The sequence below is a fragment of the Elaeis guineensis genome, chromosome 3, assembly GCF_000442705.2.
Source record: "Elaeis guineensis isolate ETL-2024a chromosome 3, EG11, whole genome shotgun sequence".
Taxonomy (NCBI): domain Eukaryota; kingdom Viridiplantae; phylum Streptophyta; class Magnoliopsida; order Arecales; family Arecaceae; genus Elaeis; species Elaeis guineensis.
In genome coordinates, this window is record NC_025995.2 from 115,313,378 (window position 1) to 115,340,991 (window position 27,614).

The 27,614-nt window shown below is 42.3% G+C and overlaps 1 protein-coding gene and 1 pseudogene across 1 annotated transcript; both read left to right on the top strand.

Moving 5' to 3' along the window:
* Positions 1–280: 280 nt before the first annotated feature.
* On the top strand, positions 281–6,058 carry LOC105040704 (endoglucanase 19). Its single transcript, XM_010917358.4, has 9 exons — positions 281–721; positions 1,335–1,547; positions 2,737–2,937; positions 3,443–3,532; positions 3,629–3,793; positions 3,942–4,226; positions 4,695–5,043; positions 5,126–5,206; positions 5,329–6,058. Exons 1-9 carry the CDS (start codon positions 527–529, stop codon positions 5,628–5,630), a joined length of 1,881 nt encoding a protein of 626 aa, XP_010915660.1. The 5' UTR covers positions 281–526; the 3' UTR covers positions 5,631–6,058.
* A 1,686-nt stretch (positions 6,059–7,744) lies between these two features.
* Positions 7,745–27,321, top strand: LOC105041492 (protein phosphatase 2C 51-like; annotated as a pseudogene).
* The last annotated feature ends 293 nt before the right edge of the window (positions 27,322–27,614 follow it).

Here is a 27,614-nt window from a genome sequence, read left to right on the forward strand (position 1 = left end):
TCATCTAGAATCATACATTATGCTCTATAGAAGACAAAAAAGAGTGTATTTATGAAAAAGCCTGACACGAAATCCGCACCGACTCATCCATCGGTTGGAGCACAGGCGGCACATGACATGCTATTGCCCATCTGCAAACCGTTTTCGGCTCAGGGAGAGAGAGGATAGCTAAAAATTTGATTATTTTTAGTTTACGTGGGCAAAAGAAAAAAATGAGACAATTACAGCACACTGCCATGCTGCAGGGTCCTCATCTTTCTCCATATATAGGCCTCTTGAGCTTCCCAACACACTCCAATCCCTTAACCATTCTCATCCCTCCTCTTCCTTCTCCTCCACCTGCTGGGGCTTATCGGGAGTTTCAGCTGATAAGCCACCATTACATTGCCTCACAGGAGGGGAAAGGATTCAGCTTCTTTGCTGCATTTGGTCTCTTTTTCTTGTTTTGAAGGGTAATTGTATCCTTGTTTCCTTCCTTCCTAGTTGTGCGAGGGGGGTTAGAGGGGGTTTATTTGATAAACGAGCTATGGCTGGTGGTGTTGCTCTGTTGCTTCATGTGATGATAGTTCTGCTGCCCTTTGCTGTGGCTGGGCATGACTATGGGAAGGCTCTCAGCAAGGGCATTCTCTTCTTTGAGGCCCAGAGATCTGGGTACCTTCCGAGCAACCAGAGGGTCACTTGGAGAGCTAATTCTGGGCTGCACGATGGAAAGGCTAACGGGGTAGGCCCTTACTTCTCTCTCCAACACACGCAATAAAACTCAATTCTCTTTGTGTATCATTTTCATGCCATTTCCTTTTCATGGTCTGATAATTATGCCAATGGACATGACGGAAAGTGAACTTAATGGGCCGTAACAAATATTCTCTCACTTTTTTCACTTGGCTTGTGGCCATTATCCTCTGCTTTTTAATTGATGTTTATATATTTTTCCCTGTCCAACTCCATTTAAATTTCTGGATGCATCATTAAACTGAAGAAACTTTATCAAGAGGTCGCACCGATCATCTCCCTTTCCAACCTTCGAAAAATTTAAAATTTTTTTTAAAGTATTATTGTTTTACTATATCTACTTCATCATGGCATAGCTACATTCTGTTTTCAACGGTATTTCCTCCATTTCTATCTCATATTTTAAATGTTGCGCTAAATCGTTTTATTTACAATATACAAAATTGCACCATCTTATTACATAGGGAAGGAAAGAGCATCATATAGTTTATTCCTTAAATTTGAATACAGGGGAGGAAAGAGCATCAGGTGTCTTTCTCTACTCCATTTAACCTCCCTTTTATTTTTTTCTCCCTGATTGGTTCCTTTTGTTGTAAAAACAGGTAGATCTTGTTGGAGGATACTATGATGCAGGGGACAATGTGAAATTTGGGCTGCCTATGGCCTTCACCATCACCATGATGTCTTGGAGCATTGTGGAATATGGCAAGCAGATGGCTGGCAGTGGAGAGCTGGGACATGCCATGGATGCTGTGAAGTGGGGCACTGACTACCTCATGAAAGCCCACCCAGAGCCCAATGTCCTGTATGGAGAGGTGGGTGCCCTTTCTTTCCTTTCTTATGACCCTTGTTTATGGCATCAATTTAGTCCAAGTACCAGACGTGGGAATTCTGAATGGTTCTAAGAACGTCAGTGTTGGTTCGGGCGGCTTCTATCTTTTGCTTCTTGTCTTATCCCTTGACGATTTTACCTACTGGAACACGGGGGCACATGAGAACACGACTTTGTTGTGATCTGAAGGATTTCTCCAGTTTTTCCAGTGAAAGTTAGGTAAAAGCCAGTAGTTTTGTTTTAAATTGACTACTTTTTATGTGTCAGTAGTTCTTGGCCTGCCCACTATGTCTGGTTCATGAATTTTTCCCCTTAGCTTCATGGAATCAATTATTTGGTTATGATTGAATGCCCTTCAATTTATTCAACAGGAAGGACAAGGTGGGGGTTTTAAATATCTAGGTACCTAATGTAAGGACTCTTATGATCATTCAAAGTTTTTATTTTTCATATGTTCAAAAACTATAGCATCTTTCAATGAAGATCAGCATGGTGGCAAGCGTGCAAGTTAAACCTGATAATTTTGGACCAAGACATCTCAATTGCCCCTAGATATAATTTTACAGTGTATTCAACTTTTTATAAATTAAACTTGATGCACACGATGTAGTATTTCATTTTTTTTAATCTACGTTATTACCTCTATCCTAAATTATATTGTAAAAGTGATATGATTCAACTACTTTCTCTTACCCTGCCGTGTTTGGGGAAACATACACTTGTCTCGGTCTCTCCCCTGTCCCACTCTCTCAACCGTCTATAGCAATGGTTCCTGCAGTTCTATTGGATCCGGTGGTTCGGTAATTCCCGTAAAAATAACCCACCCTTTGCTACCTGAATTGCATCATTAGGGTTGTCTCAATGCCCTTAACCTTTTTTCTCCTAGGAAAAGCTCTCATTTGTGATTGTTTGGTTGACTCATGTCTGCTATGTTATTCTAAACAAAAACAGACATCCCATCCAAAACTAACACCACAGCCTGTGCCTCACCAAATGAAACCAGCAAATTGGAAGGCAAAACAAGTCTTGTCATCAGTCCATATCCATCATCCATATCTAAGGGACATGACACCTCGTTTTACATTTTTTGCTATTGACAGTGATAGTGTATTATTATTCTATCATGTAGCAAGTAACAAATTGTTCACTATTCTCTTTGGTGATTTGTGCAGGTGGGTGATGGGAACACGGACCACGCCTGCTGGCAGCGGCCGGAGGACATGACAACCAGCCGCCAAGCCTACCGCATCGATGTCAACCACCCAGGTTCGGACCTTGCCGGAGAGACCGCCGCTGCCATGGCCGCCGCCTCCATGGCCTTCCGCAGCTCCAACCCGTCATACTCCAACCAGCTCCTCACCCACGCGAAGCAGGTTCGAACCGAAACAAACCAACCCGAACCGCTTTCCCTCCGCGTAAAATAAATAAATAAGTAAAACAATAAATAAAAACTCGGCGCACGTTAATATGACCTCGTTGTAACGTGCGCGCAAGTAACCTGGTACCGCTTGATGGGACCTTCGCGCACGGTGGATCGACTTCGTTTCCGTGACCAGCGGATCCGGGACGGGTGGAGTCACGTGGCGAGAGCCGCGACACGTGTCGGTGCTGCCCAGGCTCGCATACCGTGGTTCCCTGGGTGCACGACTGCAAATGATGATTATGTCATCGTCCTTTCTCCGACCGGCCAATATGAGGCAATAAAATGCCATTTAGTCTTCTCGGAGCACAGTTTCCTCATGATTCGCGCTTAACATTCTAACGGTTACTTCAATAACATTTATTCTAGGACGATACGGTGTTTTTTTTTTTTTTCCTGCTAAATTTGAACGGAGTTAACGTGAAGTTTCTTCGACCTTTCGCTTTGTTTTTGCTCAGCTGTTCGAGTTCGCCGACAAGTACAGAGGCAAGTACGACAGCAGCATCACCGTGGCTCAGAAGTATTACCAATCGTTCAGCGGATACGACGTAAGTTACAATTGGGGTCCACTTATCGGACGGAAGAGATGATTCATTTACCTCATCTCATCTCTCATCTCGATTGCGCTTGGATGATGGCTGCAGGATGAGTTGCTGTGGGCCGCGGCGTGGCTATACCAGGCCACCAATGACCGTTACTACCTCGACTATTTGGCGAACAACGGCGATGCGCTCGGTGGGACCGGCTGGGGCATGACCGAGTTTGGCTGGGATGTTAAATATGCTGGAGCTCAGGTGCTCGCCTCCAAGGTAAATTTCGGGTGCTTCAATTTATATCAAGATGATTTTTTGATTTGATTGGCTATTGATTTGGCGCGACCAATTTTGTGAACTGCCTGAGAGTTTGCTTTGCTTCCCACTTTTACCTCCTAACTGCCTGTTCTTTGGCTGTTGGTAGTTCCTTCTTCAAGGGAAGGCAGCCCAGCATTCTTCAGTTTTGGAGAGGTACCAGCAGAAGGCAGAGTTGTTCATGTGTTCGTGCATCGGGAAGAGCAGCCGCAACGTGCAGAGGACTCCGGGTGGCCTCCTGTACCATCAGAGGTGGAACAACGTACAATTTGTGACGAGCGCCTCTTTCCTGCTCACTGTATACTCCGACTACCTTTCTTCGGCTGGGAAGACCGCACAGTGCTCTTCCGGGACTGCTGCCCCCTCCGAGCTCCTTGCTTTTGCCAAGTCTCAGGTAATTTTATTTCATAAATTACAAAACAAACTTCATCATTCAACAATCACATTGGGCTACTACTGCTCATTTTCAACCCATAGTTACCTAAGTTGTAGATCAGCTCTTCTATTCCTAAGCACTCAAATCTTTTTGGATGCATAAAAATCAGTACCATTATGGCTATCTCATTATGTCTCAGGAAGTTCATATTTTGAGCTTACCAAAGTTAGGAAGAACAGGGGATTTCTCTTTATGTAGTGCTGGAAATTTAGGAACAGGGGGCTAATTTCTTCATTCTGTGAACAACAGACATATACGCTTGGTTGTCACAAATTTCTGCTCTTTTCATATATAGTACTAACACCCTGCAGAAAAATGAAGTTCAAATATACAGATTGACAATGATTTCTATGAGCATGAAATATCAGATTATCATTTCAGATTGTTAATTAATATGCCAATCACCATGTATGCACCTTCTCTCAGGTGGATTACATACTCGGAGACAACCCGAGAGCTACGAGCTACATGGTGGGGTATGGAAGCACCTATCCGCAACAAGTCCACCACCGAGCATCCTCTATTGTGTCCATCAAGGTCAATCCAGCATTTGTGAGCTGCACAGGAGGATATGCTACTTGGTTCAGCCGTAAGGCCAGCGACCCCAACCTCCTGGATGGCGCCATTGTAGGTGGCCCTGATGCCTATGATGATTTTGCCGACCAGAGAGATAACTATGAGCAGACCGAGCCTGCGACCTATAACAATGCCCCCATGCTTGGCGTATTGGCTCGCCTTAATGGTGGCAACGGTGGTCTCAATCAACTTCTTCCTGGTAGGTACAAAGGCATTATATGGTTTTTACGTTAAATTTAAATGAAGAGTAGTTCTTTGAATGTTGTGCATTGTGCTTGCAGTGGCCGTTCCCACACCTAATGTACCTGTGAAGAATGAGAAGCCGAAACCATCACCTCAGCCTAAGCAGTCTCCTGCTCCAGGTAAAGCTTGGCCATCTTTTTAGAGTCGCCCATTTTATAAATTTCATTGAGATCACTTTTCTTTTATCGTTTGAATAAGTAGAATTTGCTAATGGAGGTTCTTTGTATCGTTTTCCATGCAGCTACTAAAGCTTCCTCACCACTTACCATTGAACAAAAGGAAACTACATCATGGAATACCAAGGGTAGAACATACTACCGTTATTCTGTTGTGGTAACCAACAAATCATCGAAGACTGTTAAAGATCTCTACATTTCAATATCTAAGCTTTATGGCCCATTATGGGGACTCAACAAGTCACGCTTTGGTTATGGATTTCCGACATGGCTCAACTCCCTGTCTGCTGGCAAGAGCCTTGAGTTTGTGTACATCCACTCTGCTTCTCCAGCTGACATCTGGGTTTCTGGGTATAAGCTTGTCTGAAGATCATCTGAAAGTGGAGAAGGATCGATAGAAGAAAACCTGGGGTTTGTGTAGGTTAATACAGTACTGTTCAGGATGGTGTTTTTGTAGCCTCCTCTACCACTGTGCATTTGGTAAGAAGTACTGGGGTTTGTATCAGTAAGAGTGTGAAGGGGGAGAAAGGAGAGAAGGGACAGAAATGGGAGTGCTCATCCTCTTTCTCCACTTCTTTTATTAGTATATAGAGTTTGGGAGAGACCGAGTGGAAAGTAGATGGGATGTGTCTGGGCTTCCCAAATAGTTGGGAGTGTTCATCCTCCTTTTCCACATTTTCTTCTTGTTTCCTGTTCTTTCTCGCGCGTCAAACTACTTGTGGTTGTGTAGTCACAGATGTAAGCTTCAAGCTTTCTTTGGTATCTCAATAGAGATTGCGTGGTATTGTGTTACAATTTTTCTGCCTCTTTTTTTCCCTGCTTGGCTGTTATGTTGGAATTGTTTTCCCACAATCCCTTGTGTTATGCTAATTAATCAAATGAAATAAGAATTTATTTTTTCTATGTCACGATGATGTGGCTAGGCCAATGTGGTCGCCTTTGTAGTTAAAAACAAATGCGGACATCTAGACCCCTTTATTTTTTGGTAACAGACATCTAGACCCCTTTAAAATAGTAGGCATAGTTCAGTATTACTTATTTGGTTTGTCTTCACCATTTATCTAAATCCTATCAATACAAAGGAGAAATCAGTACTCTGGTTCAGTATATTGCCTTTCTGCTTGGGAAAATAAATCAGCAATCCTATTTATAAACCATAGACAATGAGACAAGCAATTCCTGCTGCAAGTAAGTATCTATCAGTGACATCTGCTCAAGATTCTCGGGTCCGAAGCCCACCTCTTCCGCAGTCTCATCCTGCTGGGCCCTTACACATGGACTGATCTACAGGATTCTAGAATGTAGTTCAATAAGCCCGACCCATTATCCTGATCCAAAATGTCTCTCAATGAAATCAGTGGGCCACCATCTTCTAGCCCAGCCCATGTCATGGACGGCGTGCATGCACTGCGTCCAAAGCTCTAGTTCTTCCTGTCGGGTGGAACTGTCCCTTGACCGCATGTTACCACACCGGGATAAGCGACGAAGGCCATGCAACCTGGACCTATAAACGTGCCCCATCCCTCTACTAAACCAAAAGTCCCCATCTCTAATCTAAACCCAATATCCTCGACATGCGAAGGAGAGACCTCTATATCTTCTGGTCCCTTTGCGAGGTTACGTTTGTGGGGGCTTGTTCATCGTATATACATATTGCCACCTGAAACGTGAACTCCATCGCCAGAGACATGCTCTCGGCGTCGCGACAGCGACACTGTAACAGGAGCTGACTCAGAACGGGCTGGCGTCCATCCGCTCCCGGCCTCGACTTCACCGGCACAAAGTCCAAACTCGTAACCGCCACTCACGCATCCCGCCACGCCCCATGACTTCGCTCATTGCGCCCCACTCACTCCTTTCCTTCCGTCCACACTGTTCAGTTCTCTACAGCTGTGTGGGGCCCATTTTAGGAGATTTCCCGATGGGTCCACCCCAGCCACAGTTCTCAATTTGACACGTCAGGTTAAACGCCTCGAAGCTGTTCCGAACGAGACGGCCCGAAATGGGAGACTATTGCATCCACCACATGTAAGTGAATCGGGGCAAATCTCAGAGCATATGCACAGTGAAGAGCGTGCAATCGAAAATTGATGAAATATAAAGAATCGCATGGCGTGTTATCCACCGTAGGATTTGCACAGTCCAATTACACCCGGTGCATGTATTACAGAGACGCCCGAAACCCTCTGACTGTGCCTTGAGGAATATTCTCCTTCCCACGATTAAATCCCGATCTTCGCATCCACGATGCCACGTACGTCGTAGGAAAAATCTCGACCATCGACATCCCTATTAGCATCAGCCAACATTCATATTGTGATGCACCCACCCTAGCGTCTAAGCGTGGCTGGAGTCCATCGATCGCATCGCAACATCCGACGGCTGTGATTCTTTCATCCTCTCATCGCTCCAAGTGTTTGATAGCATGCTTAGTTGCCCGTTCCTACGCTCGACACCAAGCAGAGAGTAGGGGCAAAGACGACGAGCTTAAAAGGAGATGACGAGGGATGGCGGAAGGCACCGATACCCCTATCCTTAACCCCCAAACCCAAGGAGGAGGTGTTGGGCGAAGCTCCTACTATTCAAGCCAAATGGACTGTTCCAAACTTAGGAACTTCCAAGCTCCATCTCAAAAGAGGCTTCAGGGCCGGCGGGAGAGCTTCGACGATAAAACCCCACCGAAGCAGGTTCGAAGTGTGGGCCAGAGCTCCCGATCCGCTTCTGATGTTCCTCCGTCACCTAAGCCCACACCGCCGGTGATGGGAGTCAATCCTCCTGTCGCTCCCCACGCATCCCCCATGGAGGCCGCTGCTGTCCCAGCCCTCGATGGGGCCGTGGGACCTCGGGGCCGCCTCCCGACCCTGTTATTTAGGATCATGTGGCTGATCGGGAGATGGCGAACAATGGAGGACAGCTACAAGGTGGCCCTCGGGTTCACCGACTCACCGATGGAGGGGGAGCCAACGTATGACTTCTTTGGGGTGTATGATGGCCACGGTGGATCCTTGGTGGTGAGGATGTGCCGTGATGACCTGCATTTGGTTTTGACGGAAGAGGTGGAGAGGCTGCGGCGATTGGCAGGGGAGGAGCTGGGGGAGCTGGAGCTGTGGCATAGGGCCATGGCAGATTCCTTTGACAAGTTAGACCGGGAGATGGTGCTCATGGTGCCACCGGATATAATGGTTGGCTCGACGGCGGTCGTTGCAGTTGTGGGGCCGAGGTCAATCATAATAGCCAATTGAGGCGACTCAAGGGCGGTGCTCTACCACAATGGAATGGCCGTTTCCAATACCTCTGATCACAAGGTTTGCATTTTTTATTTACGGATTAAAGATTTATTCTTTGGGCTTCCGTACCATTTTATTGCTATTATATGCATTCTAGATAACTCTTAACGATGTACATCTCTTTTCTATGACATGGATAGGGTGTGTTACGATGGTTACCGTAAGCACCTCGGATCAGTGCTACATCATAAGACATTTTAAGTCTTGGGTCATCAATATGATCACTGATCATCGTATGAGCTGAGAAGTCTGTCTCCATGCTGAGCTGAAGCATCCATGATATCTAACCTCTGTATGAGCTGCCCACGTTACCTCAGCCGACTTATCTCTTCAACGTGCGCGACAGCTGCCCATCCCGAATAGATAGGATTTGACGTAACCATCTCCTCTTATCTCGTGAAAGCGATTAAGGGCTGAATTATCTCATTCAGTTTGATATGTCCAATGGCCCAGCAATCTCAGGATTGTGCAATCTCACAGCTAATAACTCAGCTATTCGACATCCTTCTATATAAACAATCGGAGCTCCGAGGACCTAGATAAGTCCAATCAAATCCTTCTCAAAGAATCCATTGCTGCTACTTTGTTCTCTGCTTTTCTAACTTGAGCGTCGGAGGGTCATCGTCAAAGCCACAACCTCCGATTTGGGATTTGTCTTGCAGGTCACTCTAGCTCTAGCATCCTTGCACGAGGATCAGGCATCCATCTTTCGATCCCGATCGATTTAAGCAGCAACAGATAGAGGAAAGGCCCACATTTGTATTCATGGTTCAAAGATGGATATCTTTTCGGCTTTTCAATACCGTCGCTTTCTGACAGACGGCTAGCCAAGCTGACAATCAAGTTCAACCAATGGCATCGAAAATCTCTCCATCGGCTCAACCGATTGTCTCTCCACCGGCTCAACCGACCTAATTGGTGCCAGCCACGGCTGACCAATTCGATAAGCTCTTTCAGTAAATTCAACATCTGACAACCGCAATCCAAGCGGTCTAAACTTTTCTCGTGCTCTTTCAAACAGTGCCACAGCCTCCCCAGGCTGTCTCTGTACCCCCTACAGTGGTACGTCATACAGTTCTCTCAGTGGTGCCGTCTGTGCCTTCTGCAGTGGCGCCCCCACAGAATCTTATTTTGACTGCGGCTCCGTAGCCACCACCTCAACCAGAGCCGCAGGTGCCTCCTCGAAGTCCAAAGAGGAGGTTGACTCATCAAAGTCCCCTTAAGACCCAGCAGCAGGCCAGGCGACAATCTTCAAGCCCACAGTTGGGCCATAACTCAACCTCTGGACATCATTCTCCTCTGCGCTCCGAGGTTGGTACCTTTCATGAAGTTGATTTTGAAAGATGATTTCAAGAGCTTGATCAACAGTTGTGTCAGAAAATAGAAAAGGCTCTCAACAATAATGGCTCTTTGGCACTGCCTTACAAAGGGTATAACAGCCAGCTGCCCTTCATCCCGAGGATTGTGCAGGAATCACTCCCCCCACACTTCAAACTGCCTCAACTGGAGGTCTATGATGGGATCACCGATCCTATCAATCATGTGGAGACCTTCAAAGTGGCCATGCTCCTTTAAGGAGCATCAGATGCAATCCTTTGTCGAGCGTTTCCTCCAACCCTTAAGGGGGTCGCTCGACAGTGGTACTTGAATTTGAGGCCAGTGTCTATCCATTCTTTTGAAGATTTGTGTTGGTCTTTCATCGGTCATTTCATCAGCAGTCGACGATAGTAGAAGCGGTCCGACTACCTCTATACCATCAAGCAAAAGGAGGATGAGTCGATCCGCTCTTTCATGAATAGATTCAATGTGGCGATTCTGGAGATCCAAAATCTGAATCAGTTGACCGCGATGGCTGTGATGATGAGTGATCTGCTAAAGAATGATTTGAAAAGTTGTTAATTAAGACTTATCATCGGGATCTCTCAGATATGCTTGCTCGTATGGAGAAGTATGTTCACATGGAAGAGACCTTTGCCGAGGATACTCCCGCTGGTTCAGCCACGGTGGGATCCAATAAGGAGCGCCATCCAAGGTGAGAGGAGAAAAGCCGACAGCACTCCCGATCCCCACCCCAAAGGTAGAATAATGGGGGTTGAAATTGTCAGTCTTGGAGTCCTCTGAGAAGGATTTGATGATCATGACCTCCAGGATAGTACAATAACTACACATCTCTGACTGTTCTTTGGAGCGAGGTGTTGTTACAAGTAGGACCTGAGTTACCTGACCCTCGACTGATGAGAATAAGGTCAGAATGTCACTGAGATTCGAATAAATACTGCTTTTACCATCATAACCATGATCACGATACTGAAGACTGCCACCAGCTTCGCGATGAGATCGAGAGACTTGTTAGGCAGAGGTGGCTGAATCATTTTGTCTGAAGAGCGATCCTTTAACGTCGAGCTCGAGAGTTTAGCAGCCATCTCTTTTGCATTAGCAGCTTTTCCCTCTGCCTCAGCCACAGCAAACGCCAGCGCGGCATGAGCGATAGAAGGTCGAAGGGCAAGCGACGGAAGAAGAGCGACCCATTTGAGAAAAAATTTACATGATTACTGGAGGGGCAGGAGGAGATCATCACCTTCATCGAGCGTGGTGCAGAGGGTGTCCTCACCCCGTATAATGATGCGGTGGTTATAATAGCGAACATCACTGATTTTAATATATATCGTGTCTTTATAGATAATGAAAGCTCGATAGATATTTTGTATTTTTCTATCTTCACCCAAATGGGGTTTACATCTAGCCAGTTAAGTAGGTTCGATACCCCAATTCAGGGTTTCTCTGAGAGTTCTGTGATCCCAGAGGGAATGATTAAGTTACCTCTAACTGTGGGAACCCCATCAAAATGAATGACAATTTAAGTTAACTTCTTGGTGGTCAAGCTACCCTTGACTTATGACGCCATCTTCGGCCATCGTAGCCTGTGAAATTTGAAAGCTGTCGTCTCAAGCTACCATCTGATGGTGAGTTTCCGACCAAGCACTGAGTGGGGAAGATCTGAGGCAACCAAGATATGGCTCGTGAATGCTTTGCCACCAAGTTGAGAGCAGAGAATCAATCGGCCTCAAAAGAGATCCAGATCGAGCTCCTAATAGACTTGGGTGCTAGGGAGGATCTGATTGACGAACGCCCCTAACCAATCGAGAACTTTTTAGATGTCTCGCTGAGGAAGGAGAATACGAGTCGGATGGTAAAAATCGACTCACGTCTAGATGAGGTAACAAAATATCGGCTAATTAATCTTTTGCAAAAAAATGCGGATCTTTTCGCCTGGTCTGCTGCAGATATGTCCGATATCGATTTTAAGGTGATATTCCATCACCTAAGGGTAGATCCAATCTGTCGATCGGTAAAGCAAAAAAAGTAAAGTTTTGCCCCGGAGCAACAAAAGGCCATTGCTGAGGAAGTCAATAAGCTGCTTAAAATTGATTTTATTTGGGAGGTCATGTACCTTGATGGGCTAGCAAATGTTGTGTTGATCAAGAAGACAAATGAAAAATGGCGCATGTGTATCAGTTTTATCGACCTCAACAAAATCTATCTTGAGGATAGCTACTCTTTATCTCGGATCGACCAATTGGTAGATGCTACCTCGGGGCATGAGCTCCTCAGCTTCATGGGCTATAATCAAATCTGCATGGTGCCGAAGATGAAGAGAAAACAGCTTTTGTTATTGACCGTGGATTCTATTATTATAGGATAATGCCCTTTGGTCTAAAAAATGTAGGGACCACCTATCAACGGTTGGTGGACAAAATCTTCAGAGACCAGCTCAGTCGCAACATGGAGGCATATGTTGATGACATACTTGTTAAGAGCCAAGCTGCCCCGGACCACTCAAAGGCTTCCAACTGATGAAACACCCTTCAACTTGCCTTCCGGGATTGAGGTAGTTATTCCCGTGAAGTTTGGACTTCCCTCTCTCAAGGTCGAGGAATATAATGAGGACACCAGTTTGGTGTGGCTCCATGCCAATCTTGATTTGATCGAGGAGAGTAGGGAATGCACTGCTGTTAGAATGGCTACCTACCACCAGCGGATGGCCAGATATTACAAGTCCCGGGTTAAGCCAAAAGAGTTTCAAGTTGGTGATCTGGTGCTGCGGCAAGCCGAAGTCTCACAGGCTACCGAGTAAAAAAAGTTATCGCCCAACTAGAAAGATCCTTACCGAGTGGATGAAGTGGTATGCCTAAGAATTTATAGGCTAAAGCAGCTCAACGGGACTCTAATTTTCAAGCCATGGAATACGGTGAACCTCTGCATATATTACCAATGATGTAACAATACCTTCCATGAAAATAAAATTTGCTGGACCATCAATTTGCGATGGGCGCCCGAGTCCTCCAAGAGTTGCCTCCTCATTCTACTTAAGACTCTGAACTATAACTACGATCAACTAACGTGAGGGCTAACTTATTAGACTCTCAAAAAGACCTCGGCGACTCTAAGGCGAGGTGAACTTACCAGGCCTCTGCAGAGCTCGAGTCACGTGAGAAGAGGATGGAGAACCTTAAAAAAAATTTTGGAGGGATAACTAATCAGACCTTCCGAATACCGTCGAGAGTGTAAGAGGCTGTAGGCACAAGCTTGCCGCTGGAATACACTCTCTTGCATGAAGACGAGAAGCACTAAATACCGTAGGCATAAGATCGCCGCAGGGCACACTACACCACTCGTGAGAGATAACTAATCAGACCCTCGAAACACCGCCAAGAGTGCAACATGATATAGATATAAGCTCGTCGCTGGCACATACTGCCTCTCATGCGAAAATGAGAAGTGCTAGATGCCATAGATACAAGATCACCGCAGGTACACAATACCACTCGTTAGGGATAACTAATCAAACCCTTGAAACACCGTTGAGAGTGCAAGATACCGTAGGCACAAGCTCGCCACTAACACACATTATCTTTCGCATGAAGATGAGAAGTGCTAGATACCGTAGGCACAAGCTCACCGCAGGCAAACAACGCCACTCGTGAGGGATAAATAATCAGACCCTCGAAATACCATCGAGAGTGCAAGATGCCATAAGTACAAGATTGTCTCTCACACGAAGATGAGAAGTGCTAGATACCATAGGCATAAGATCGTCGCAGGCACATAATGCCACTCATGAGGGATAACTAATCAGACTCTCGAAACACCATCGAGAATGTAAGATGCCGTAGGCATAAGCTCGCCACTGGCACACATTGCCTCTAGTGTAAAGACGGGAGCTGCTAGATGTCATGGCATAAGATCACCGTAGGCATGCAACGTCACTCATAAGAGATAACTAATCAGACCCTCGGAATACCGCTGAAGAGCCCTGGATGTCATAGGTACAAGATCACCACCGGCACACATTGCCTCTTCAGAAGAAGAATAAAAAGACGGACAACATATGGCCAGAGGTATTATTTCAACAATACTCCTTATGTCTGAGGTATTATCTTAGACTCAAGAGTAGGAGGTAGTATTGAGATGATTATTATGATACCTTAGATCCATAGACGGTCGGACTATATTCAAATTATTTCGAACTGCTCTAAGATCTATGGATGGCCGGATTATATTCAAGTTGTTCCAAATTACTCTAAATATATCCACTTCAATCGAAGTTGTCCTAAATATATTTATGCTAAAGCTGAGCTATCTAGATCCTTACTCATGCTGAGCTGAGCATCGAGTATTTTTTCATGCTAATCTGAGCTACTCGGATCCTTACTTGTATCGAGTAGTAAGCATTTTCTCATGCTAATCTGAGCATCTACTTGTGCTATTCTCTACAAGCCGAGCAAAATTCACAGATGCAAATTTAAAGTTGGAATCAAAGTAAAGACTTTCAAAACAAAGCATTCCTTTTTATTCATTAAAGTCTTTACAAAGAAAAAATTGGTGCTCCAAGCACTTTATAAAGAAGAAGCTGGTGTTTCTAACACTTTACAAAGAGAGGACGGCTGCTCTAGGCACCGTCTTGCGAATAAGAGAAGAAAATAAGAAAAGAAGAAGATAAGAAGGGACGTTCCACTACAATCGATGGAGCATCGGATCGGTCTGGTGAGCTGATCCATTCTTCGTCCATCGAGGACTTCGCCTCCTCACCATCCGGATAAGCTGATTCAATCTTCATCCGTCGAGGTCTCTATCTCTTCGTCGATACTACCGGCCTATATGCTGTGAAGTTCTAGATACGACATCATCCTTAGCAAATGGGCCTTATAATTATCGAAGCTCTGGATGAAGGCGGTGGCAGTGACGTCGAGCGTTTCCCTCCTAAACGTCGCATAATCTCGAAGCTTTACAATACAACACTCCTGAATTGCAGGCGGGATGTGCTCAAGTTGAGGGAGGAGCCTGATCGTAGGAGGCAGAGAAGGGGGACCCCATGAGAAGAGGATGTGTCGGTCCGCCTAGCTCTTCCTTTTTTATAGGCTAAATACCTTCAACGGGTATCCCTTGAAAAGACATTCCGCTCTCTCATTCATTGTTTAATTAACTCCAAGGGTGGTAAATTCGAAGGCAACGATATGGCAGCAGTGAAGAAGGGGACTTCTTACCATAAAAGGAGAAGTAGAGAACCCTTTGCTCTCTGATTTCTTATTTATAAGTGCTAGTAGCCACATCAATTATCAATTGACGCTTCCCAGGAGTTAATGGCCAAGCAGTTAATGACGCACTTTCTCCAGAATGGGAATAAATCCTTGCAATGCTTCACAAAATAGAATGTGCCCACATGACGCATCTTTATAGACCTCGTACCGTCTCTCAGGCATGATCTTATCGGATGAGTCATCGATCGTTATTTTTTATAATCATCTGTATTTGAGGGAGCAGAATGATGTTATCGTTCAATTAAATTACCTCAGATCGGCATGAGTAAGTTCACGTAGCAGAAATATAACAAAAAAGATTCTACTTATTTTATTTCTTTCAAAATTTTCTTACAATGATCCTAAAATATGAAAAAGAAAAATACAGAAATTACATGATGGTGACTAGAGCTGAGGTACCCGCTGCTGAGATATCCATCGTAGTAGAATCTCATATTTCATTTAAGAAATTTAAATCCAGATCCAGATATTTGACAGCAACTCGGGCTCGGATAGACTGCCTTCCGACGTCATAGGCGTCGGCAGAATATTCTGCTCTTTCTTCCGTATATACTTCTGAGGTCCGAAAGTCCTCCACAGTCTTAGAAGTGACGTTGGCTATTCGCTTCTTCTCAGCCCCTAGTCGAGCCTTCAGCTCTCCTATTTCCTTTTGCAGGCAAGAGTTCTCCTTGCTAGCAGTCGCGTTCCTCTTCATTTGAGCTTCGAACTCTACTGTCTTGTCTAGCAGTCGAGAATTCTCCTCAATAACCTTTCTCAATGTCACTTCAGCATCTTCGGCTCTCCTCTCGATGGCGTCGGCTTTCATGGAGACTTCTTCAACCTCCTTCTCGACCTTATCTTTTGCTTTTTTAAGCATCTCAATTTTGAGCCCAGACTTCTTCACCTCTTTGGCCATCTCATTGGAGCTTTCAATGTATCCGTTTAAGTAATGGGTAAGTTGATAAGTAAAAAAAAATTCATAAGTGATAAATGAGCATGCAATAAGTGCTAAATGAGAAAGCTCCAACATATCTAGATGAGACAATCCACAGTTTCTCTCCTCATCTCTCTCCAAGGAACATTCAGCAGCTCGTTCGTATCGACAGGGAGGAGCAGTCTGGAGAGTAGCTCACTCGTCAGTGTGGGATCCCTCAACACTGAAGCCTCAAGCTTCAGCCCAGCTGGCACAGTTCCAGACGTGCTGGCAACCTCGGCTGGTGCCTCATATGAGGAGGATCCGATAGCGGGTGAAGTTGGTCGCGTCGCTGAGCTGAGAGGAGCAGGTAGGCTCAGAATCACCACCTCCAGGTCTTGGTCTGCGTAGCCCATGCCACCCAATAGCCTGCAGTAGCTAAGGTGGTAGGCAAGCCACTTTTCACCCGTATAATCTCATGGTCTTCCGGATGATAAGATTCAGACTCCCTGGCCTCCAAAGTCGGTTATGCAGGATCTCCGACTTTGGTCCGATGGCGGGCTTGGCACATCTTTTTCGCAAGATTTTCTTCTCGTTTGTTGGCGGGTTCGAGCTCTTCCCAGCATTCAACTCTACGATCATGGTGATCAAATTGTAAGATGAACAGAGCCAGAAGATTTAAGGCTAGAACAGTTGACTCGTGTACCTTGAGGAGCAACTTGGCTAATACCAGCATTAAACAGTACCTGAGTCGACAAAAGCTCTTTCAACTCTGAAACCCTGAAGCTCCGCAAAGCTGCCATCTCCTGCTCCAGGCTCTTGTTCATCGAAGGTTCCTTTAGTGTAGCCTCTCGGGGTTCTCTTCAAGTGGCAAAATTTTAGTCTTCACCTGATGTTTGTGAGATGAAGAGAAATCTTGGCTTCCAATCGTGCACGACAGAAGGCATATTTGAAAATATCAGACGGAAGCTGTCCTTCTTCTTCCACAGAGTCACATACCACCACCCATGCGAGTTTGGGTGCCTCTTGAGGCTGAAGAAAAAATAAAAGAATGTGACATTTGGCACAACTCTAGCTAGCACGCATACCGCGATAAAGCCGCAGATGTATCATCATGCATTCGGCACCACCGTATATGGTGATATTTCAAAGTATTAGAGGAGTGCCACAAAAAAAGGATGGAGAGGGAGCCTCAGCCCAGCTCGAAAGCACTCATCGTAGAAGCTCATATGTTCTGAAGGTGGACGGCAGACTCGATCACTTGATCCCGAGACTTCAAGTTGGAACACGGAAGGTATTTAATATTACTCATGCAGCATGATTATATCCCACTGTCAACTTTGATCTAAAGTCCAGCAATGTAAAGTCAGACTCCATGATGGCCATCTTTCTCTCGTGTAGAAAAGCGCGAAAGAATGAAGAAGAGAGAACTCGCAGTAGAAGAAGAAGATAACTAAAACTTTAAAAGATCTGCATCTCATTCTGTTTGAAAATTTTAAATAACCTCAGACTTGAACGAGACCTCCAAAAACCACCTTCCATCGACATATTAATTGTTGGAGACATGCATCGACAGAAGACTAGCGTACGCGCAATACGTAGAGATTACGAATGGACGTGATTACTGCCACCAATATGGTAGTTAATGCAAATGGTAGGTGAATCATATTTTACGCCACTTTCGAAGGAATGTATACAAATGTATGCCAATTCCTCCCACGCAGATGCAATTCAAATTTTAGTTTTTTCAAAATCTGTACAACAGGTATGAAAATTTATTCCGGATCGAAATGAGAATTATAATCTCTTCTACACTTGTAATTCTAGCCACAACTAGAGCCAGCTCAGATTTTCGTCCTAACTTCAGTATGACTCATGCCTTGCTTGAAGCACAACATAGGATAGGTATTCGTCTGGGCTATTACTCTAATCAAGTTTTATATTTGTAGCTAAGGACCGAGCATATATTAAAGACTTTGATTCACATATTTAAAAATATAATTCATATTCATCAAAAGAAGAAGAATACATCTATTTCTATAGAGATTCTATTACAAGACCAGGGGCCTCAGATCACAAAAAATAAAAGAAGAAGAGGACATAAATCACTTCTTGGAGAGATTATCGGGGCGATCGTCCGCGGGATGGTATTCCTCAACACTGACGATGCCCTCGGTCTGGATGGCTGCGTCAATCTTGTCCATCTCATCCAGAAAGTGGGATGTCATTATAAACCTCGACCAGTTATCCGATGACACCGTCTGTAAATCCTCATCCAGACAATCGATTTGAAGATGCTAAAGTCAGGAGGAAGGTGCACCTGGATAATGGACTTGCACTTTTTGAAACCCATGAAGAACGCCACCTTGCAAGCTTGGGCTATGATCTTAGTCCCTTCCTTCTCCATCTGTTTTCTCCTGCTTTCAACGTGTTTGAGTAAAATCTCCTAATATATACATTTATCCTGAAGAAGTTTATGATTTATCTTTTTCTCTTCCAACCTCTTCTTCAGGAGCTCTACTTCGATCCGATCTCTTGGACTCCTGAGAGCGGCTTTGGGGAAGCTTGAACTCCCTTGAAAGTGGAGCGCCCATCTCCTCGAAGAGCTCTCTCTCCACGGCTCGTCCCTTCCGAGGTTCTGACCCTCTTGGATGGACTACCACTAGAGATCCTTCGAGAGTGAGTTTCAAGATGAGGAGAACCTCTTTTTATTTCAAGTGTCCTCCTCAGATGCTCTAGGTCATTACGGATCTGATGATAATCTCTCTCAGCCTCAGACCTTTATCTCTCGAGAGTTCTAGTCCGTCCTTCGAGATCTTCAACCTTCCTGTCGATCCTGAATTTCTGTCACTCAAGGACCTCAACTATCTTTTGGCCTGCCGTAATTCTTCGTCCCGATGGAGAATCGACTCCTAAGCCTCCTGAAGAGCCTCCTCTGTAAAGCTAAGCTCTTTGGCCAACTCAGTATTATTCCTCTCTAGATGCTCTAACCGATACTTCAGCAAGTCGATCTCCTCCTTTTCCGTTGCTAAAACATCGAGGTTCGAATTGATGAGGCTCGCTGAACATTGGTCCACATGTACAAAAGATCTTAAAGCATCGGCAGATCGCTTCTCTCCCCTTTGTTTGTTGAGGAACAACCTCTCGCTGGCGGTATGAGGTTCCTCAAGTACTCCACTATGGATTGGAGGATCTCTCCTGTGGATGGAGCACAAGGCTTTAGATCTGAGGGTCCCGCATGAGAAGTGGATGTAAGAAAGCATCCCATAGGAGTCGCCATCTCCAGAGATCCCCCAGTCTCCATCGTCGTCATCAGATTCTTCTTCGGATTATCGACCACCTTCTCCATCCATGCTACCTCAGTCAGATCTTTTTCGGAGCATTCCTCAGCACTCATTTTCGGTGCTGTCTTCATCAGTGCCTCATCGATCGAAACTTTCTCTGGAGAATCCTGCATCATGGCTTCCAATGGTGGGGCCCGTGGGCTCAGCGGTAAGAGTGGCATATTCTTCTTTCTCGATCGTGGGTTCCGTTTCAGCAACCAAAACTATGACCTATCTCTTACGAGTCAAAATTTACTCAAGTTTCTTCACGCACTGTGGATCTATCTTGCTCCAAAAAATCATGATGAATAATCAGTACAAAAGAAGATCTGTGGCTACCTGTGCCTTCAAAGCGCAAATTTAAAGGAGGAAGAAAATGAAAAGCCATCGTAAAGTAATTAAAACCTCGAAGGGACTATCGTCTGGGCAGTCCCATCAGTTATGCCCATCCGCATCAGTCGCATTAGGCTGACATCACGCACTTTAGATGCAGAAGGCAGCATGAAGGTGGAAGGGTGTGACATTAGATCCGAGATACTTTTGGAGTACTCCTTTTATCTGATCTTAGACTCAGGAGTAGGGGTAGTGTTACAATGGTTACCATGAGCATCTTGGATCAACGCTACATCACAAGATATTTCAAATTTTTGGGTCATCAACACGATCACTGACCGCGATATGAGCTACGGAGTCCGTCTTCATATGGAGCTGAAGTGTTCATGAGGTCTAACCTCTGTATGAGCTGCCTACATCACCTCAGCTGACTTATCTCTTCAACGTGTGCGACTGCTGTCCATCTCGAATAGATAGGATCTGGCATAAATGTCTCTCCTAATCTTGTAGGAGCGATTAAGGAATGAATTACCTCGTCTATTTTAACATGTCCAACGGCCTGGCAATCTCGAGATCATGCAATCTCACAGTTAACAACCCAGCTGTCCGATATCCTTCTATATAAACAATCGGAGTCCCGAGGACTCAGGTAAGTCCAATCTAATCTCTCTCAAAGAGCCCGTTGCTACTCCTTTGTTCTCTGCTTTTCTAACTGGAGCGTCGGAGGGTCCTTGCCAGAGCCACAACCTTCGGTTTGGGATTTGTTTTGTAGGTCACTCCAGCACTAACATTTCTGCACGAGGATCAGGTGTCTATCTTCCGACCTTGATCGATTTAAGCAGCAATAGGGTGTTTTTTTTTTTTTTTTTGGGTAAAGGATTGGGTGTTCCAAGTTCTAAGAGAGAACAAGAGAGCTATATATATATATATATATATATATATATATATATATATATATATGTTTTTTTTTTTTTTTTGGGTAAAGGATTGGGTGTTCCAAGTTCTAAGAGAGAACAAGAGAGCTATATATATATATATATATATATATATATATATATATATATATATATATATATATATATATATATTTTTTTTTTTTTTTTTTGGGTAAAGGATTGGGTGTTCCAAGTTCTAAGAGAGAATAAGAGAGCTATATATATATATATATATATAGTACAAACAGTTTTTTTTTCTTCTAAATGCTGAATATTTCTGGACTGTTCCTCGTATCTCATATCTTCTATTTGCGTATATATATTATTAGTTAGAACTTTAGTTGGTGCCGTTTAGCATAAGAATAGTTATATTTTCAAGCTTGATGTTGTGTTTGTTTATCATTTTTCGTCTCCCTCATGATAAATTTTCCTTATTGCCGAAATGCACTTACATTGTAGGAATTCATAACGTGAGCCTGTATGGCCACAATTGCTTCTCGTATTCGCAAAAGGCAGACGATGGCATCTGCAAAGTGGTCCTAGTTACACCATGTTATGAGATTTGGATGTAAATTTGTCGAGCGATGTTAGAGAGATGATGATTCTCTTCAGAGAATCTCCAAGTAGGTTTCAGAGACTTAAAACCAGCAAAAATAGTGACCAGATAATATATAATTAGGTGTAGAAAATATAACTCGTGTTTGAGTGTTTGAATTGTGGAAAAGGAAGTTAAACTCTGTTTCAATTTTTGCTAGAAACCATTCCATGAAATATATTGACCTACGAACATTCAAAATGTCACCATCCAGATGCCTTATCCATTCACTAGATCTAATTGTGCGAATCTTTGATGTAGTTAGGTTCATTTGCCGAGCAATGAATATTGAAAATGTGGCCCTAGATACATCTATGATCTATATTCTCTATTTGTCATATTCAACTACATCACCAATATACTGACCTAGTAGCATCGAAAATGACGCCATCCAAATATTTCTTATCCATTCACTATATCTAACTGTATGAATCTTTGTTGCGATTAGGTTCAATTGTCAAGCTATGAACATCGAAAACGTGACCTTAGATGTATCTTCAAACTTATTATCTGTTTGTCGTATTCACCAGTATATTGGCCTATGAGCATCGAAAATGTTGCCATTCAGATATTTCTTATCCATTCACTATATCTAATTATGTGAACCTTTGCTGCAATTAGGTTCATTTGTCGAGCAAGGAACATCGAAAACGTAGCCCTAGATATATCTTCGATATATATTCTCCATTTGTTGTACTCAACCCTATTACTTTTTATATATTTCCGTTAGGCTTGAGTAATGAATGTTGACAACATGGTTGTAAACGTATCTTAGATATATTCTTCATATTTATCATATCCAGATGTATTAATATTTGTTGTCATTAGATTTATTTGTTAAGCAATGAACAACAAGAATATGGCTTAAAGATATATCTTCGAAATATCTTCTCTATTTGTCACATTCAATAGTGTTACATTTTGTTACCGACAAGCTCATTTTCTAAGCAACAAAGGTCTAAAATGCAGCTTTGCATATCTTCTTTGTTGTCACATCCACCTATATTAACCTTTGTTATCATTAGTTCATTTGCTAAATAATGAAAGTTTTTTAACACGATCCTAAAGGTATATTTTCAATAAGCTTTCTCTATCTGTCGTATTCAACCATGCTACCTTTTATTACCACTAGGCTCATTTTTCGATCAATTAACGCTGAAAATGTGGCACCAGAAATGTATCTTCAATATACTTTGTCAATTTATCATATTCAATATACTTTATCAATTTATCGTATTCAATTAAGTTAGTCATTGTTGTCATTGGGTTTATTTGTCATGCAATGAATATCAAAAACATTGCCCTAGATATATACTTTTGATATATTTTCTATATTTGTCATATTCAACTATATGTTATTTTTTGTTTCCGTTAGGCTCATTTTTTGAGTAATGAATATTGAAAATGTGGCTATATCTTCTATATTTGTCATATTCAAGTGTGTGTTACTTTTTATTTCCATTAGGCTCATTTTTTGAATAATAAATATTGAAAATGTGGCCTTAGAGATACATATCTTCAATATATCTTCTCTATTTGACATATCCAAGTATGTTTTTTTTTTTTTTTTTTTCTGAGCAATGAATGACAAAATCTTAGCTTTCTATTTGTAATTATTTTGACCTTTGGCTTAATTTGTGAAGCAATGAATGCCAAAAACATGGCCATAAAGATCAAGAAATATATCTTTGATATTCTTCTTTACTTGCCGTATTCAACCATCTTACTTTATGTTACTGTTAGGTTCCTTTGTCAATGAACGTTGAAATTTTACCCTCGAGGCATATTTCCTAAATTTGTCATATCCAACCATTTGAATATTTTATTGTTGTTAGGTTCATTTGCTGAGCAATGGACATTGAAAAAGTAGCTAAGAAGACAAATCTCTGACACGTTTTTCATATTTCTTATATCCGTTTCTATTAACTTTTGTTGTCATGAGATTCATTTGCCAGGCAATATTGTCAAAGAGGTGGTTATAGGTATATATCTTCAATATATATATATATATCTTCTTTATAGGTATATATGTTCAATATGTCTTCTTTATTTATTGCATGTAACTATGTTACTTTTTGTTGCCAAGAGTTTTTTCCTTCTAAAAGCCATCAGATTTACTTGCTGAGCAATGAATGTTGATGATGTGGGCATAGAGATATTTCTTCTTTATTTGGCATGATAACCATGCCATTGCTTGTAGCCTTGGATTGACTTTTAATTCCTTCTGTCATCAGGCTCATTCACTGATATTTTGCTTTCTTGTTGGCCCTTTTTTATTTGATCTATTAATTTCAACATAATCGGATAATTACCTTTTCCTAAATCTACAGCCCCGAATGGAATCTAATATGTTGTGTACCACACCTATCCTAGGATACGTACATTCCACTGGACTTTTAATACGCAATGAATATCCATTCCTGAGTTGTGTGTTATACTTTGCATGTTGATCGTATATATCAATTTAACATGCTCTTACATATTTCCTCAAATCAATTCAAATTTGTGAGGGGTCGAGTTGAATGCTTTGTCATATGGAGAACCTTCAAGGCAAGAGTAACAACTACTATTTTGTGATGTTGTAAAAATTGAAGACAAGAAATGTATGAAACATTCATCATTATATAATTAAATTACAATATATGAATTTGATTATTGAAGACAAATATGAGAGCCATTTAGGATATACTTTTTTGTTGCTCAGATGTGCTGGCTTCAAACACAAAATGCTTACTGTCCATATCCAGGCAAAACTGGCTATTGAATACTTTTCACAAATAACTAATTTGTATTGGAGCTCCACTATCAAGTATTAGTTGAAATCTTAAGAAATTACCTTATACAACTTGCAGTTGAGAGGAGTAGAATACACGCATGTATACTTCTATGTGCATGATGGTTTGAAAATTCTTTTGAGTGGTTTGGAAATTTAATGTTATAATATCGGAATCATATAGGTGATATCTGTTCAACTTGGATTTGAGGAGTTGCTAAATTTAGAAGCATGGTGGACACATACGCACATATAAAGTTACTAATAATAGTTATTATACATGATGCACTCCACTAAGAAAATACCACTTGGCAGGTTACTCGAGCATCATCTTCTTAATATTATGATGATAATTATGAACTACTACGTCCTAACAATCCTGACACATCTATTGCAGTTCCGTTACACAAATTCGTTAACGGAGTAATTAGGTCAGGTTATAGACAACATTGAACCTCAAGTGCATGAATGATCTGTAAACTCGGCCCAGGATTGCCAGGCATTACTGGAGGCACTTCATAAGTTGATAGAAAAATATATTAAGACTAATTGTCAGTACTCTATGATCCATGCTTTGTCGAAGTATGATGATTGCCAAGAAGAAATTCCTGAGCTCCTTTTCATGTCGTAGGGCTGCATTACATTTCAATTTTTTCTTTGATCTTTTAGCTAAATTTATAATATTATCAGAGTTGTGTTTTGTTGCTCTCATAAAAGATAAAAAGTTATATCCTTTGGCCAAATCTATAGCATTCTCAGAGTTGTCCTAGTTTCATTAACATTTGTAAAAATGAAAAACAATTTTTCTTTCATTTTGCTGGAATTTACAATGGATATCTGGTTTTGATGTATGTAATTTCAAGTTGTATGGTTCCTGAACAGCCTAACCGGCCAGATGAGATGCAAAGGATTATTCAGGCTGGGGGAAGAGTCATTAACTGGAACAGTTACCGTTTGTTGGGAGTATTAGCAACTTCGAGAGCCCTAGGTATATAAAGTTCATATATGGCAGAACTAATTCATAGGTACTAGTAGTTATTCTGACTTATGTTAAGCAGAAACATGGCAAAGCATATCTTAAATTGAATTCCACAATTCATACTTCTCAACTTTACTCGTAGCTAATTGCTTCAAAAAAACTTTAGTCATAGCTAAACTGAATCCCATGCACATGAGCTTAAATTCGTTTTACAATTTTCTTTGCTATGGATAGTTTGTTGTCCTTGACTTGGCTATTGATCCTAAGGGTATATCATTCATTTCTTTATGGTTATGCTCTTCCACTTTGTTTCTTTTACTCTCTGTGAAGTGAAATAAGGTGGAAGCTTATCTGTTTGCTTGGAAAGCACTTGCTAAATGAAAAATATTAACATAAGTGGAGTGATATTAGACATGAACGAAGATTTTCAAATAAGAAAAGATTAATAAACAGCTGGTTGTGAAGTTCTGAATCTTATATCATTTATTTAACCTTTATTGTTGTCAAGTTTCAAATCTTCATCCTTATTTATCCTCTATCCTAAATACCTGCATTTTCTATGCCCACTCATCTTGAAAATTGCCTCCCATTTAAAGATGGTTCTTATTCGAATATGTTATGCTTTTGTACAGATTTTGTTTATAAAAAGGGGTTAAGAACATGGATGCTTTCTGCGATTATATTTAACTATCTCAAAGTGGCATGATAGTTTCCTTAAATGTTTCCTTTCTTGACTGCAAGATTGTTATATTCTATGTAACTTATGCATAGTTTTCAGACTGTGTTGCCATTTTCAGTATTGAAGTGCTTTTGTGTTATTAGAAATGCAAATTTTGTAAGAGAAATGCTTTACTTTGTGGTTATGTTGCTTCCATTCATTTAGGTTCTGTTCTCTGGTGACATAGCAAGCTAAGAAATCTAATGAGGGTTTCACTAGTTATCCCAAAAAAAGCCTGCCATATATGTCATTCAGTTCAGTAACTGAACCTGTTGTGAAATTCTGTGTGTCAGCAACTAATGAGGGTTTCACTAGTTATCCCACTAGGTAGATCTCTGCCCTCCTTGCTTATCCAGATTGCTCAACTGTGATTTCCTTCTAGAGTCAATAAATGATGTGGACTAACTTCTTCTTGATTTTGAGCTTTATATATGCCAGAGTCAGTATAGACCAGGGTGAGTCTGACTAAAGTTAGTCCAAAGGTGAGATACCTTTTCTCCCCCTTTTTTCAGCAAGATGGCGACAAGCTACTCCACTTTTCGTAGATGAATGAAATGAGATCAATGGTGAGCATACTGAGAAACACTGTCCTGAACATGGACACATCCAAATGTTGTGATGCAGAGAGTCCAGTGTCTTGACAGTTAAGGCTGTCATCAAGTTTGGGGTAGCCCACAATTCGGATAACCTTCAGAATTGTAAGGTCATCAAGCATCTCGTCTGAATAACTTAGAGTGATGACTCTAATCCCAGTTGGAATAAGTTTTATCCTAGTCCTAAAATAGGCTTTTATATCTTAGTCTTTCTCCTTAACAAGCAAGACTGATGCAGGGGACTACTACCTCAAACCATTTGTCAGCGCTGAGCCTGAAGTTACCGCTATTGTTCGAAGCGAGCAAGATGAGTTCCTGATATTGGCAAGCGATGGCCTTTGGGATGTTGTGCCCAATGAACATGCTTGCAGGATTGTGAGACAATGCCTCAAAGGGCAATTGCATACGACATCCCAAAGTGTAGTCCTCCCGCGTGCCGCTTCTCAGGCAGCTGCCTTCTTGGCATGCAGAGCTTGCAATGGCTCAAGGCAGCTATGACAATGTCACTGTGGTAGTGGTTCAACTAATGAAAATGTAGGATGTTCGTAAAATCTTCGACATCAGCAGTTCAGTCTTTATGGTTATCTTTGTTCTATCTCTATGTTCATGTTATAATTAGTGTTGCAAGGGATGAGAAGAATTTGGTTAGTATGCTTTAGTTTGTTTCATAGAGGACCCAGTTAGATTGCGTATGGCCATACGGGTTCCTGGGTCAGGGTGTGAAAAGTTTAGTTCTCTGAAAGTTCGTATAAAAAGACCTTTTGCTTATATATATATGTGTGTGCTTGTGTGTTGCTATATGAATGCCTCAACTCTGATCTTTTCCAACCTGATTTAAAAGAAAGTTAAGTAGGAACACATAGTTTGGAAGGACCTTCTCATTTGACAATATTAAGAGTACATGGAGTATGATTCAAGGTAGAGAAGATTGATTGCAGAAAAACATAAGCATCAACCACAAATAATCTAAACTTTAGACAAAGCAAATAAGTTCCGATATCACCGTCCCAAGTTCACCACTAATATTCAAATTTGCGTGTGTAATAGACCAGCACACATCTCAGTATTTGGAGCAGTAACAAAGACTGGAACTACTACCAGATGGAGCAGGGCCTTTGAGCGTGCAAAGAGATGGCTAGCAATATTTATGTGGAGGCAGCAACACTGATCTTGAGAAGAAAGGTGTGTGTCAAGACCACCCTTGACTTGATGTATCCCATACTTTCTAGGGTGGAAGAGGCTTACCGTGTTATTGTGGATAATGATAAGTTTAGCTTGTGTCCTCTTCTTTAGCATAAGCCACGCACCCCTCACTGTCAAAAAA